The sequence below is a fragment of the Echiichthys vipera genome, assembly GCF_963691815.1.
Source record: "Echiichthys vipera genome assembly, chromosome: 5".
NCBI lineage: Eukaryota > Metazoa > Chordata > Actinopteri > Perciformes > Trachinidae > Echiichthys > Echiichthys vipera.
This window is the reverse complement of record NC_139830.1, coordinates 15,050,401-15,066,109: the sequence shown is the minus strand read 5'-3', so window position 1 is coordinate 15,066,109 and position 15,709 is coordinate 15,050,401. Positions and strand designations below refer to the sequence as shown.

Genomic DNA, 15,709 nt, shown 5'->3' with positions numbered 1-15,709 from the left:
ATGCGTGTTGACAGTGTGTCTACCGGCACACATTTTGTGTGTGTCTGTGTGTACACTGCTGTGTTCCAGCTGTCTGAGTGGATAAGGCTCAGTGGGCAGACAAACACTACCATGACACACACACACACACACACACACACACACACACACACACACACACACACACACACACACACACACACACACACACACACACACACACACACACACACACACACACACACACACACACACACACACACACACACACACACACACACACACACACACACACACACACACACACAAAATGGCTGCAGGGGCTGTGCTATAAAAGGGAGTGTCTGTGAGCATTTTTCACAGCAGGAGTTTGACAAGACCACAGATCCCATATTTAGTGTGATGTGCTTTAAAAATGAAGATGATTATAAGCACAAAGGAAACTGAAAACAATATATGATCCAACATGCTGATACTAATGAGGGATTTACTAACCTGTATTGGAAAGATTTCAACATTTTTCATGATATTATTGCAGTCACAAATGTGTCATCTTGGTTCATGTATGATTATTTGTAATTCTATCACAGAAGATAGAAGACCAGTTGACAAACCTCAACTTTTTCCTGCTTATCAGAATGTTGAGCTGCCCTTTTCCTTCTCTGAACAATTTCAACAGAATATTTATTACTTTGTATCCTTTTTATTTGTATATTTATTAGCTTAATGTCAAATAACTCAGTTTCTAGGGGCTTGACATCACTTTTCAAAACAAAGTGCTTTATAAATAAAGTTTATTATACTGCTAAGTCTAATCAATAAGATCCTGCCGGGGTAAACCTTGGAGCACAGAGTTTAAATGATGAGACAGGAATAATCACAAAGTGCTTCCAGCCACCCGGTTAATTTAAACATAATAAGCTCATGATGCAGTTTTTCCTCCAAAAACCGATTGGGTGGCAGAAGAGAACCTTTAATAGGAAACTGTCTTTATTGTGTACATTAACATTGGATGAGCTTGTTAAACTCATTTGGCATGTCGCTAAAAATTTCACAGGATTTCTTTCCCCTTTCTATTCTATGCACAATACTTTTAACACTTTTGCTCCCGAACAAATGTCCGTTCAGTGATTAAAAAAAGAACAAGATACTACAGTAAGAACAAGATACTACAGTAAGTGTCAAGTAGTGAAGGAAAACTTTGTAAACTTTGTTACTGTTAAGCAGATGAATTGATGACTCAATAAATGTATGCGTGACAGAAGCCTTCAGTTTTAACAGCTGGCGCTGAAGAGATTTGTATCAGTCTGTAGAAAAATATATAGCCATCTGGGTTTAGTGTCAACTGTTCAGCATTTAAATACAACAACTGCATGCAAGCTTATGGCCTGTCGTGATCTTTTCTCTGGCCAAGTCTTTTATGCCTCACATCACACACAACTGTGTGAAAAAACACACTTGAAAGTACTCCATGACCTCAGTACAGGTATGTCACAACATCTGTACTTGTTCTGGTTCTGTATATGTTAAAACTTTCAAGCTGAGTGTCACACAGGCAGAGAATAACCTGAGTCCTTCACATCCCAAATCTAAACAATATCCCAAAGCATCCTAGAGTACATTAACTTCCATTAAGTTCCCTCATCGTGTGTAGGACCTCTGCCAGTTGTAAATTGCATGAATATTATGGGAACACGCTGGCACTCGTTTACACGTACTGACGCTGCGGTGGCGGAAAGCCCTCCCCCCTGCGCCTCCCCCCAGCCCCCTCCTCCTCGCAGCGAGCTGCTTCGCTCTCTCCTCTGCAGCAAAGAAGTCTGTGGTTGCCCTGAAGAATTCCAGCAGAGCTTTGTGACTCCAGTTGGTCCGACGGCTCTCCATTCCGCTGTTCTGTGCAGCTGCAGAACTGACTGCACCAAATGCACCGGCGGCTCTCCCCTCGGATTGGGTGGAGAAACCACAGTGACTTCCACGGTCAGTTAAGAGGAGAAAAAAATGTGGGTTTGTCTCAAAGAGTTCCAAGGGTACTGTGGATTGGGCGTCACCGCGCACTGGGTCATCCTGAGCGCACACGCTAAGAACGGGAATAGCCACTTCGTCCACGTCTCTCAAGGGCTCATTGCGTTCCCAGTAAGCATCCCAGGTACCTGAAGTATTACAGCTACTGCTGCTCCCTGTCGGTGCAGCTGGTGCAGAGCCCACATGTCCACTCTGACAGAACAATGCCTCCTCCAGGCCCCGCAAGGAACAGCTGGAAAACAGGGTGTCTGTCTGTATGGTCTCACCCAGCACCGTCTTGTACCTGTACATCATCAGTACACACACACACACACACACACACACACACACACACAAAGGAACACAGATATACAAATCAACAGAAAGCCAGTAAATCAATTCTGAAGAGCTGCATCAGTCTCGTATTCTCTTAATGGCATTGATTCAAGAAACTACACAAGGGTCACGATGTCTTTCAGAATCAATGACTTGACACTGAGCAGACCATCTGTTGCTACAGTAACCTCATTTTCTCCTTAATTGCCTGTGCCTTTCCAGTAAATGTTGAGTGAGCACTCACATCTGTTTTTTTTTACAATGCCCTTGCATCCATTTCTACCTTTTGGCTGAAAATTCCAAATTTCATGGTCCCAGGGTTTTCCGTCTGAGATTTTTATATGCCATACTTCATGCAGCAGACTTATGATGTGATCATCTTCCTGACAGTGATACATTCCCTGTGGTTAGCTGAAAGGAGTAGCAGCTGCTGATTTCTGTCTTCCAAAAACCTAATCTATATGCCCACTTAGTTTAAGTGGGGCGGTTTTGATTACAATGTTATCATAACCAATAGAAGTGAAAGCCAAAACTATTAATATAAGACACATTGTAATGAACCACAATCTTCTTTTTAACAGGCAGGAATGTTGAACATACCTGGCCCTATGCTCAACAATCATTGTTGTGTTCGTTTGAGTCTTTCTGTTAACCTCACCTTGATATTTTCTTTCCAGGTATCATCACCCATTTTGCCCACTCACCCCTCAATGCCTAACCTTGAACTAGCATGAGTCCCTCCATACCTGCTGAGACATATCTTCTGGTAGAGCACCAACGCCCACTGCATGGGCCAGCACAGCCCGTTTTCAAACCAGCTCTGACAGCGGAACACGGGCGACAGGCAGACTGCCGCCGTCATGTAGCTGGATGATCCACACTCCCCCAGGTAAGAGAGGAGAAGGCCCGACCCGGTGCTCTCACTCACTGCATACAGTCTTCCCGCAGGTTGTCGGTGGCGAATGTAGCGCACGGCCTCGCGCAGATCCGCGGGGTCACCGAACTGCTGCAGCTTGAGTGTGGTGAGCAGGGTGCTGTTGTGGCTGCGTCGGTTGAAAACTACTGGAAGGTAACCATGGGACAGTGCCGTTTCACACAACTGAAGGAAGAAGGGGGTGGAGAACATAAATGAGAATTAAACAATGCCTCCTTTTAGAAATCAGTTTCCATTTTGTTCCCCTAAATGTATTTGCAGTGGTAATACCAGAAAATGGCATGGTACTACGTTTTATTGTATGGAAAAATAAATAAACAGTTGCTGGGGAAGTGAGAACACAGTAAAACTTCAGGATTGAGTGTTGCTCCCTTTTACTGTGGTGCTTAAAACTGTAACCCTACAAAAATACTCCATTGATAAAGAACACAGTAAATCTTTTGTCATACCACTATTTTCTCTAATAGTTTCAGCAATTTATGATTTCAGACACAGATATACACCAGTAGGCTTCTTAGTAATACAGTTGAGCACAGATGAATGTGAGCAAACAAGAGTTGTTTACTGCGACAAACTGCCTTCAGTGACAAAACACGGCCAAAGAAGCCTCCTGCGGTGATTAACATCAACTTTATCAACTCTGAGAACGTTCTCTGACAGTGTAGAGGCCTTGGTTAAGGTCAATAATTCACACATCCCTTATGATGTCCATGCAGCCTGATTCTAAGCTCAGACAGCCTCAACCCGCACCATGCATCTCTCTTTGAGGCTCAGCACAGGTGGCACACAAGAAGAGAAAGGGCTTCAGTGCGGAAACCTGTGATCTCATGTCTCTGGCTTCACTTTTCAGTCAGCTGAAGCATCACTACTCATTTCTGTTGGTGAAGTGAGCCACTATAATGTTTATTTTGAGAGATGAGATATCTGGGCTGGAAAAATGAATTATTTAGCAGAAATTCAAATGTGTAGATCTCTTAAATAGATGCCGTAAACTTGGCAAAAGTTGGTTTTATTCGCTACATAAAAACACTATACTTTAAATGCAGCGCAGAATGTAGGAGAAAACATCCTCAAAGTTTGGGAACTGTGCACAGCAAACAGCATAATTTATGGCTTTGTGACGCATCATGTAAAACTGATGGGAATATCAAATCACATCAACAAGCCAGTTTCTTAAAAGTTATCGTTGAGTATGTCTCTTTTAAATCTGTAAAATCTACAAAAAGCCTTTTCATCTTCAAAATAAGGCTCAGGCACAAATGGATAGCATCATTTTATTTTGTTATTAAGGTTCTTAAGAATCTGGCTGTCTAAGTCTAATGGCTCTGCTGGTGTTTTATCTTTACAGTAAACTGCTGTTTACTAGAAACATTACAAGCCTGCAATGGTTTTAATAAAGGAAAGCAGAGTAGATATATATACAGTATATCTGCCTGTACAAAATCATTGTCAGATATGAGTTTTGCTTTAAATCTGCTGAAATCCCAGTGATGCAGGAAGAGCTGCAGAATCACTGCATTAAATATTTACCAGCTGAGAAAGCTTGCAGTAGGTTTGTTGCCGGTTACTGGTTTTCATCTGGTTGTATGAAAAAAGGATCTACTCTACAGATACATTCCTATGAAGTGTCAAGAGAGTTCTGAGCATAGCTGATACACCGGACCATAACTGTTTAGAGGGGGAGTAGAGCAATTTCAAATTAATATAAATCACTTGAGTTCAGTTTAATTGCCAAAGATATTGAAAGACACAATTTGATATTTCACAATCAAAACAGCATATGAGGGCCGGGGATGAGCCTTGAATGTTTCTTATATTAAATTAGGTGAACCGAGTATAAAATGACTTTGTCCTGCTTACTCCTGCCTGCTCAGGTATTAATTTAGCGACACTGTGGTGATGCACCGTGTGAATCATCTCCTACCCTCTATAACGGCCACGATGAGTGATACGCAACAACTGCACACAAAGGATACTAAGCACACCTTGAGGATGGGAAATAAAATGAATGGAAGAAATCACTAAATCCAAGGATACTGCAAAGCCCATATCTGAATCATTCAGCCATGAAAACCTACTATAAAACCTTCCTTTTCTCAAGAAGGGAAGAACTGACTCATGAAGGTACTGTTTGGTCAATCTGACAAATTCACCAGCATAGAGGTGCCATATTGTAAAAAGGGATAATTCCATGTCTTTTTTTATTACCATAAAGCAGTTTGAGGTGCAATAAAAAATACTGTGAAAGTATTATAGCGCATATTCAGAAACTTTGCCTTAAACGAGTCGTCAGGACTAATGTACGGTTCTGATGTCACAACTATACTATAGAAAGTACCGCTTCAGTTCCATTACAAACATTCCCCAGCTGCAATGATCATGCACAGACACCAAGAACGCAGATGTGGAAGATCAGGTAACGCCTCCTTTTTTGGGAGGGGGTCTTAAAGAGACAGGCTCTAAAACGGACCATTTCAGACAGAGGGTGAATACAGGTATATTCAGACAGACAGTATGAGAAAATAATGTGTTTTTTGAACATTAAAGCATGTTAACATGTTCTAGTAGAAACCCAATATGTCCCCTTTAATGATAGTGGCTTTTTTCTAGTTTTGTTCAGATTAGGTTTCTAGCAATATTTCTCCTAAAATGTCATCCTGACAGTGTGAATTTGTCTTTTTCATAGATCTCTGCGTCATTAGAGGAACAGTAAAAAAACAACAGTAGCTACCCCAGTGGTTTTCTGTCAGAGCTGATAAACTGTCAGCTCAGTAACAAATTCCTTCAGCAGGGACTCCAGACACTGGACAGCATATCCTCAAACACCACAATGTCCTTCTTACACACACACACACACACACACACACACACACACACACACACACACACACACACACACACACACACACACACACACACACACACACACACACACACACACACACACACACACACACACACACACACACACACACACACACACACACACACACACACACACACACACACACACACACACACAGGCACGTCTCCCCTGCTGCTGTACTGAATCAATGACAAAGACAAAGACATAAAAATAAAGGGCTTCAACAAAATTCCCTTCTACTTCTGTGAGTCCAACTCTAGTGTTAAACAGCAGCTTCATCACAACATGTTTCCAAAAATCAAGTTAAATTAAGGATGTTATTTGATTAGAAGCCTTTTACAGGCAACAGAGAATCTCACTACAGTGCCATGTCCTCTAGTCAGGTCTATAGTTACCCTAAATACTCTTCAACAGGCGTGTGATACATGTCCAGGGGATTGATTTGCTCCTCTGAGTTGGATATGTGCCGGAGCGCAGCAAACATTTGTGGGGAATAAAAACAATCTTATAATTTATCTGTTCTGTTGATGAACTACACTAAGAAAAGTGACAGCTTAAACAAATGATAAAGATCTAGTATATAGATTAAAAGTTCCTGTTCTTGTTATATAATAAATGGCCTGACTGCCATCTTTCATTCATTCATCTTCAACCGCTTGTCCCTCTCATGGTCACGGGGGTGCATTATTTGTGCGACCAACTAATTATAAGAACCCTAGCTAAAGTTCCTTGATATCTTACATCACAGCAGACAAATGTCAGAGACAGATCTTCCACCCAACATGGAAGCACTGCTGGAGAACAGTGGTAAGTCAAAAACTCATAATACCCTAGATATATTGGGGTCTTGTGATAAGGATGGGCTTTAAAATATATTTTGTAGCTGCAAGATTGCCCAATTTCAAAGTCATAAGCATCATACATTCAAAGGGGAAGCTATTCCTTATTGAGAAAACATGCCACAGTAAAAATATCAAGAACTGAAGTCCCAACCTTTTTTCAAGCTACTGAAGCTCCTGTTTCACAAGTCTCCATATAAATGCATTTTGCCACCAATTGTTTGTTGCATTGGTCTTATTGTATAGTTTAAATGCATTAGTGGTGTTTCTGTCAATATTCTAAGTTAAATGAGCATCTACTTCCTCACAGGTTGGTAAGAAAATGTCATATCTTATAATTTTAGCATAGAAGACAGCAAGTGCTGCCAAATCCTGATGCATATATTCCAGGTAGGGCAGGGCACTGATATCGGAAAAGCTGTGGGGACAAATTTGCATTCTGCTTAATGTCTGGGTAGAATTTTCTCTGTATCCTTATGTATCCCACTGAACACACTCCCTCTTTTTAAATGGTGCAACAAGACGATCACAGGCTACAAATCCTACACAGTTCACCCAACATGTTCTGTACATAGACACAATGTCCCATTTCAAAACCAAGAGCAAAAACCAAAAGATAAGTCACGGTCTTAACATTTCAGACTGGTCCTGGTGTAACAACACCAAACTAAAATTCACAAAGAGATAAGGGGACAGAAAACACAGATTAACCTTAACCTGTTGCATACTTAAAACTGCAGTCAGCAAGTCTGGCAGGTCGAGCTCCTCCCATCGAGTGCTCGTCAGTGCGTTTGCACCAGATTCCTTTGAACGCGTCTGTTAAAATGATGATACGGGTGCGGTCGATTTTTGAAAAACAAACAACAGGCTCTAGGTACACATAGAGGCACGTTATTTTTTCTAAAACCAGATGATTGATGTTGTTCTATCGGCGCATAGTATCGGGTTCAGTGAACATGATAAAAAAATGTTGCAGACTGCAGCTTTAATTTAAGTAGGTAACTTCAATTGTGTAACAAATGTACTTATTTTAACCCAAACCATCATCTTTTTCTAACATAACCACGTAGTTTGGTTTCAGTTAATAACCTTATGGATTACAGTTTATAACCGTGGATTTAGAACGCCGACTTTCACAATGAGAAGCACCGGTTGCTGGGAATGTATTTTTTGATGAGACAGGGTTGCTGTGTCCTAGTTAATCTTTCCTGGGTCTGCAGCTTGGTTATGTTTTTGTAACTGAGAAATTTCCAACACTGATTAAGTATTACTACTACCTCCCTCACTGATCCAATCGTGACTGTTAATGATAAAACTTTCCCACTTTTATTTCCCGAGTGCTACGCTATTATCCAATCCTGCAAGAAATTTGGAAAATTCCAAATCTGCTCTCTCAGCAATCAGAAAGTGAAAAAGAAAACAATTATCCAAGTGTTGAATGGTAAATTACACATAATGACTGGATTATATCATACCTAATATCTGTAACGAATGAGAAAATACTTGATGTGAAAATGAGTGCCAAAAACATACGGAGTAAAACACTTATAGTTCACAAAATTATAGTAAAACAGCTCACAGGTCAGGAAAGTCTAAATCATAGGATGGCTACAACAGCTGGATGTCTGCCTCCAGGAACATTTATGGCCTTTCAACACATTGCTCTAAATAGGGCACGGAATATGGGGCTCATTTCAACATGTCCATACACGCCTTCAGTATATTAAACTGGCCTCTTTGCATGACTTTATTGAGGATAAAAACTGATTAAAATTGAGTTTGCTGATGGTTGAGATAAGGAGAGTTTAAGGAGAGGTAGCTGTACGAATGCAGTGCTGGTTTGAAGGAATAGTTTGACATTTTGGGAACAATGCTTCTTGACTTTCTTGCCCAAAATTGTGAGAAGACAGATACTGCTCTCACAGCCTCACTGTAAATATGAAGCTACTGCCACCGCTGGTTAGCTTAGTTTAGCATTAGCATATAATGTGCTGGACATTCACATGTAAAATCATGTGTTAATTTTCAACTTTAGTTTTTGTTACGGATTAAAATATAGCCCTTCATTGATGCGCTTTAGAGGTGCTGATTGGCATATTTTGTTGTATACGGTCTGAACCAGACTAGCTGTTTTCCCTTGTTTACATTCTTTATGCTTAGTTTAGTTAAAGCAATTCTTACCTTTCTGGCATACCATACAGCACTTAGTAAAAATTTAAACATGAACAACTCCGCCTCCCTCCAAAGTCCCACCGTCTTCCCTCTGCCCGACCTCTGACGCGCCCTGCTTTGACTGGCAAACGGTGACAGAGGTAGGCAGCTGGAATGGACGCTGCGACGAAAGACAGATGGGAAGCTCTGCAAATTATTTTATTTGGAACGGATAAAATGATTGGTCAGACTTCTATCAGAAATAAATGAGAATTGAATATCGATGAGGTTCAACACCCGGTAGATTTCTTTTACATTTTAGTGTGCCGTATGCTTATTAGGAGCGTTTTAAGATTACAAAAGAAAAGTATAAAAAATGTCAGAAAGGTAAGAATTGCTTTAAACACATAAATGTGAGAGTTGTATCACTCTTCTCAAATCACTCTTTGCTAGTATGCAAATTAGTGTATTTCTCTAAAGGTTGAGCTACTGCTTTAAGAAAGGAGGAAGACAGACTGATCAATGGTAATGCATTTTTGGTGAATGTGTTATATGATCCTATTAGTAGTCAATACACAGTGATTTAACTAACTAACAAACCAAATAACTGACTGAATGAAATACTTAATGCATTTACGTATATTTTGGGATGAAAACATTTCAATCTCTGAAGCCATTTAAAAGATTGTTAGATACTGTATCAATTTTCACCTATGCCAATTATATAAATGGAAGTGAATCATTCCAGATGACATAGAACTAAGGAGCATGAGACAAACCGAGAGTAAAAATATCAATGATTTAAGAGGAGCTAGCTCATTCATAAATTCATGAGTTCCTAAAATCTAACGTGTAAAAGAGAAGGGCACCGGGACCACAAGCCCACACACTCCACAAACAGGTTTACAATTCCCTCTCTGTTTCTTTCGAGTCCCAGATATAGACCTACGTGTGTGTATGCCCACGCAAACATGAGCTCTTCTTATCTTTCTCTGTCGTGCACACACAGACACACACTAGGTTATGCACACCAGTGACAGGAGCAATCTTAATTGGTGTATGTCCCTTGTGGCGCCTCAGCTTCCAGCCCTCCCAAGCGTAACTGCCTGATTCTGATGATGACCCAAAAAACAAGAGAAACGACAACATGAGCCACAGCTCTTCCTATATGTGACAGTTATTTTTCACGTCTCCATCATTTAGCTTTTTCTGTGGTTGCAACACTTTTCCTTCTATTATTTTGTCTCTCCACCATTCACATAAGTTATTCACTCTAGATGAATGTCAAACACATTTGGTTTTGTAAGTGCTGAGTTCTTGCAGAGTTGTTATTTCTGACATGGGCCTGACAGTGAGCCTCTGGCAGATTTGCACACAGAGCTAACAGTAAATGAAATGAGCTAGCACGATGCCATGTGCCCAGAGTGTTGCGAGAGCCAGCAGGCAGTCATGTGGAGCGGCGCAGCAATTCCCTAGGCCCCTCAAGTCAAGCGATGCTTTGTAATCCTTCACTCAATTACCTCAGTCAGTGTATTGAAAGGGTAGTTGAAAGACCGGTGCTGCCTCTGCATCTGCTCTTTTCAGCTCTCTGCCCTTTTCTTTCAACTGAGCTTGCCTGGCTTAAGCTCAAGTGATTCCCTTTACCCAAATGGCCATTACTGTATTGATTTGCACTGGCATCTTCCCATGAATCTTTTTAATCACTGAATGTCTGACTTCTTTGATTAGTTTGTGGATTCCACATTCTGAATTGAAAAAACATTTGCTCCATTATTGTCTAGTATTTTTGTGTTTAAATGTAGAAATGCTACAGGACCTAATGCACTCTCGTGTAGCTGCTATACTGTAATTTTCTTGTGTTGACTCATAATGGAACACATTTTAGAGACAAAGTTCATGACAAAATTCAATCTTGTGTGGACATCCTGACCTTTCTATGGATATGTATCGATTCAGAAACAGCATTATGAAGCTGTTGGTGTCTTCAGACATCATGGAAGCTGCTATTTCTAACCATTCACATCTGGTCTGTTGAATATTCAGAGTTCATTTCTTTGTTATTGTTAACGATGGATCCTACTTTATTTACCTATTTACTGTATGGTTTTTGTTTTCTGTATATTTATTATGAACTTGCTCATCATCTTGATATATGACTGTCTGCTTAGTGTCTGCATTAATATGATGTGTCTGTGGTTATTCGAGCCCTATCGTCTATATAATGTGATCGTTTTACAGTGAAATATGTGTGTAAAGTCGCACCTTCAACACATTTCTAGTGATCTTCCCGAAAGAGTTTGGGATGATGAGTAGAACAGGACTGGTGGAGTGACTGGAAGTCCTGCGTCGTTTCTGGTAGGAGGGCACTGCCCAATCCAACGCCACCAGCCCATCGTCGCTCAGCTGCAGGTTGTCCCGCACGAACTGCACCGGGCTGTCGTACGGCCAGCACGCCTCGTACACACTCTGGAGAAAGGCGCTGGCCCTCCACGTCCACCTGACACACGGAGAGTAATTACTGAAAGTTCTGCAGTGTTTCAGGAGATAGTTGGCCAGCGCGGACGGTTTGCAGATCAGTGCCACGGTGGGTGCTTTCTCATCGGCCCCGGCACCCGCACAGGCAGCCTGGGCACCGTCGCTCCCCTCTCGCGCTGGGACGCACCTCCCGGTCTTGTCCTTCGTCGCCTGTTGTGAAATCCCCAGTCCCCGTAGCAAGACATCCGACTGACTCTCGGTGCCAAAATATTTGGAGCCCGGCCAGATTAAGACCACCAGGATCACAATGCACAGAGCCGCAAGCCACTCCAGCATTGGCACGGTCGGGGGGAGCAAAATGAGCACAACACGGACGCTTTCCACACCCTACAGTCCGGTTCATAAGTTGATCACTTTACATTTGCACTAAAGAAGACGAGGGAAACATTCATTCTAACAGTGTGCCGATCTTTCGTCCTAAACTGATGCTCGGCTCGTCCGTGGAGTTTCGGTGCTTCCCTCCGGTGCCAAGGCGCATCAGTCGCTTGTCTTCGTAGGCGTGATGTCTCAGTTACGCAGCGTGTCTATCGTTCCAGGTGGTTCCAAGCTATATATCATGTTTCCATTTCTGTGGGCACTTTTTTTTAAACAACGTGGAGATCCCGTCTGCGATCCACGCATGCACCGCTAAATTGGTTCATTAACCCGGCCATGTGCAGGGCTGCGCTCAACAGCTGGGAGCGCAAGAAGTGTATGTGAGCAACTCGCCGCTGGTGCTGGAAACGCCTCCCCATCATGTCCAACCCTCCTCAGCGAGCAGGTACTCTGTGCGCGTCATCATCCCTGCTGTTATTTCCCAATCCCCTTAAAATACTTCCAGTACACCCAAGTAAAGGTACATTTTGAGTCTTTTAGATTTAGACGTGGAATGCTTGTCAGAACTCTCCAATCCCTCCTTCTCTTGCTCACTCTTTCAGAGAGAGAGAGAGAGAGGGAGAGAGAGAGAGAGAGAGAGAGAGCGAGAGAGAGAGAGAGAGAAAGAGAGAGAGAGAGAGAGAGAGAGAGAGAGATGTCACTAAGAGAGCATGAGAGAACACCAAACAATTAAGCATGAGATTTGTATACAGTAACCTTCAATAACCGACCATGTAAAGTAATGAAACCTGTCAAGCCGGTTGCTGTTGTATAGGAAAACAACTCTCAACTTGACATCAGTGTCACTTCTGTAACTGTAAATGAAAGAAAAGGGTGAAAGTAGGCCAGTGTTCCTTGCATGCAGATTGTGATGCACAGTGCTGCACACATCCAGTTTGATACGGAGTATAACATTTTTTCTTTAATGCGATAACTTTCTCTCTGCTATTTTCCCCTTTCCTCCTCTTTATACCGTCTGTAAAACTCAAACTGATAAAAATAGGCCATTCATTAATGACTAAAGCAAGGATCCAGAGAGCAAAAACATTTAATTGTAAATCAGATGTGCCATATAGGTCAGAGAGATTATCATCTACAAAGGAGTATTCTTCATCTTAGTGTGACAAGGCTTTTGAGCAACAGGCAATAAGAATATTTTCCCTCACAGCTGTTGTTATTGTACATTCAAAGATCCATTCAATATTTAATTGGCATCATAATCAGCCTCAAACACACTATATTCGTACTTCTTGTGTAGGGTTGATAAATTTCCTGGAAAGCTGTAGCTGTGCCATCTGTTTTTGAGGAACACGTTGTTTTGGACACTCATTTAACCGATGGCAGCATAACAAAGCGCTGCGGACTGCTGCACATAAACGGATGACAGTGTGAACCAGTGGTGTGTGTGCGAGCTAGACAAAAACAAACCCAAGTAGAAAGCGACAAGACAGTAGATCATTGTGTGTTGCTTCCAGTTTTCAGCGCCACCCAATTCCTGTGGATTAGCCAATGGAAAATTAAAAACAAATGGCAAAATAGGAGATGCCAAGCTGACGAGCAGGGAATTAAAACGAACGAGTGTCTGGGAGGATCTCAGTATCACCTCGGAGACACTTTGAAAGCCAGAGCATAACAGCTTCCAGCTGGTGCATTAGAGAGCGGGGGGAAGTTGTATTAAGTTAATTTACTCAGTATGCAGTTCCAGACACTTCCCATTTGTGTGTCAGATAATCATCTCAGTTGTTGCAGTCATACGGAAAGATAATATATCGCTAAGTAAAAAAATGTGATCAATCAAAGAAGAAAAGTGCATTTTGGATACTCACAGGGAATAACCAGGAACACATTATTAATGATATGGGGCTTTGATCAAGGCCACTTCTCCTATGTACATAATGTCTATCAAGGGCTGAGTTAGGCTGATAGGCACTTGTCTGTCTATGTATGACTCCGGTATGTCACATTCTATACCATGTGCTGTATGCGTCAATGGAAATGCAAGGTTGAGTAACATTTCTGTCAAGCACTTTTTTTATTATTTCTCACTGAGTTTTAATTTGTAATGGATCGAAAATACTGTACTAGTCAAAGCTCTGAGACTTTTTTTTGTGCAAATTTCTGCAAAAATAAAAAGTCTCTGAGGTATATTAAGGAGGCATTCATGCGAGAAGTGAAGTTAAACTTTGGGACCAGATAAAAGTAACTATAAGCTGTAAACTATGACTTTGAATTGACTGGGTCGTGTAGGTTGTTTGGACATTATATCAAGGGATAATTCAGTCAAAGACCCTGGAAATGTCACAAAGGTTGAAAAAACAACCACTGCTGTCCTGTGTTTGAACACCTTGACCCTCTTTAGGTTTGTTGACAACTGAAAAAAGGCACACAGATAACAGGCTGGTAGGAGAAATGGATGGTGGGGATAATAGAGGCTAGTTTTATTTGTCACTCAAATACTTTAAGGGAGGTTAAACTATATTTAAGATGACAAATGAAGTTTGTGCAAGTCAGAGTCCTCAATTCTGCCTGTATTTGGTAAAGTAAGAATGTTGAGTTTTCAATTGAGGGAGAAGACAAATGGATAACACACCTATCTTCCAGAGTAGACGAGGAGTCTTTGTGTTTATCATAAACACACAAACACACACTCACACACACACACACACACACACATCTAATCCATAATCAAACATTTATTCTTGCTGTTAGCATTTTTTCAGACAGCTTGAAAGATGGTTAGATTCTGAAACTTTCCACTTGTTTTGACTCTCCGGGAATGTTCTTCATCCATAGCAACAAAACGTGTTTTTTATACAGACAATCAAAAACTCTTAACACTTTTAAAGCCACTGTACTCCACATTAATATAGCAGCAGACAGCCGTTTTCTATGTAAAGATATAATGGAGTAATGGCATCCTGTACAACTTGCTAGCATAGCAACATTAAGGCTAAAAATAACCCATAATGTGTTAATTAGTGAGCTTTAGAGGCACTGGTAGGCCTGACTGTTTCCCTGCTGTCTCTAGTCTTAACTGTGTATGCTAAGCTGCTAACTGTCTGCTGCTACATGTTAAGTTTCAGTCGAATACAAATTTGAGACTTATATCGTTTTTCTTGCCTAACTCACATATTTTCCCAAATTACTTTTAACTTGAGATGGATTATTTTAAACCATTCTTTTCAGTCTCCCAACGTGTCATGAATTGTTTTCAAGGACAGTTAGCTCAAGTAGGAATTCATGCAAAAAGGTTTACAAAAGCCCACGCATCCTGATAATGAGGTGCTGGAGAGAATTGGGAGAGAAATTATTTAGTGTGTAGACTCTATTTTCCCTTGTCTCCTTTCAGTAGGAATTCAACTCCTAACATGGTAACCTCTAACTCACTTAGCTCAACTGGATAACATCAGAAACAATCATTTTAATGCGCTCATTATCACAATTTAGAGTGGCACACTGAGACAAGAGCTTTATTCAGGTCACTGAAAGGGATCGGGTACAAGGAGGAGAAAAGAGATGATGACATTGAGTCCAAGTAGAAATAATCAGAGAGCACTGTGTGCAGCCTCGTGACTCATTTGTATGCTTTTAAATCTAGTTTGTGGGCCCACATTTTAAATCTAGTTGCCTCTTCGGTGTGGAAGAAAACCAGCTGTGGTCATTTAAGAGAATTGTCATTTGATTTCATATTAAGATTATGTCTCATAATGTTTCAGT

General features: G+C 41.2%; 1 protein-coding gene across 1 annotated transcript; it reads right to left on the bottom strand.

The window, feature by feature from the left end:
* Window positions 1-1,040: 1,040 nt before the first annotated feature.
* Window positions 1,041-12,196, bottom strand: abhd15a (abhydrolase domain containing 15a). Its single transcript, XM_083913862.1, has 3 exons — window positions 11,366-12,196; window positions 3,060-3,412; window positions 1,041-2,281 (listed from the first exon to the last, which is right to left on the bottom strand). Exons 1-3 carry the CDS (start codon window positions 11,912-11,914, stop codon window positions 1,621-1,623), a joined length of 1,563 nt encoding a protein of 520 aa, XP_083769988.1. The 5' UTR covers window positions 11,915-12,196; the 3' UTR covers window positions 1,041-1,620.
* Window positions 12,197-15,709: the final 3,513 nt, after the last annotated feature.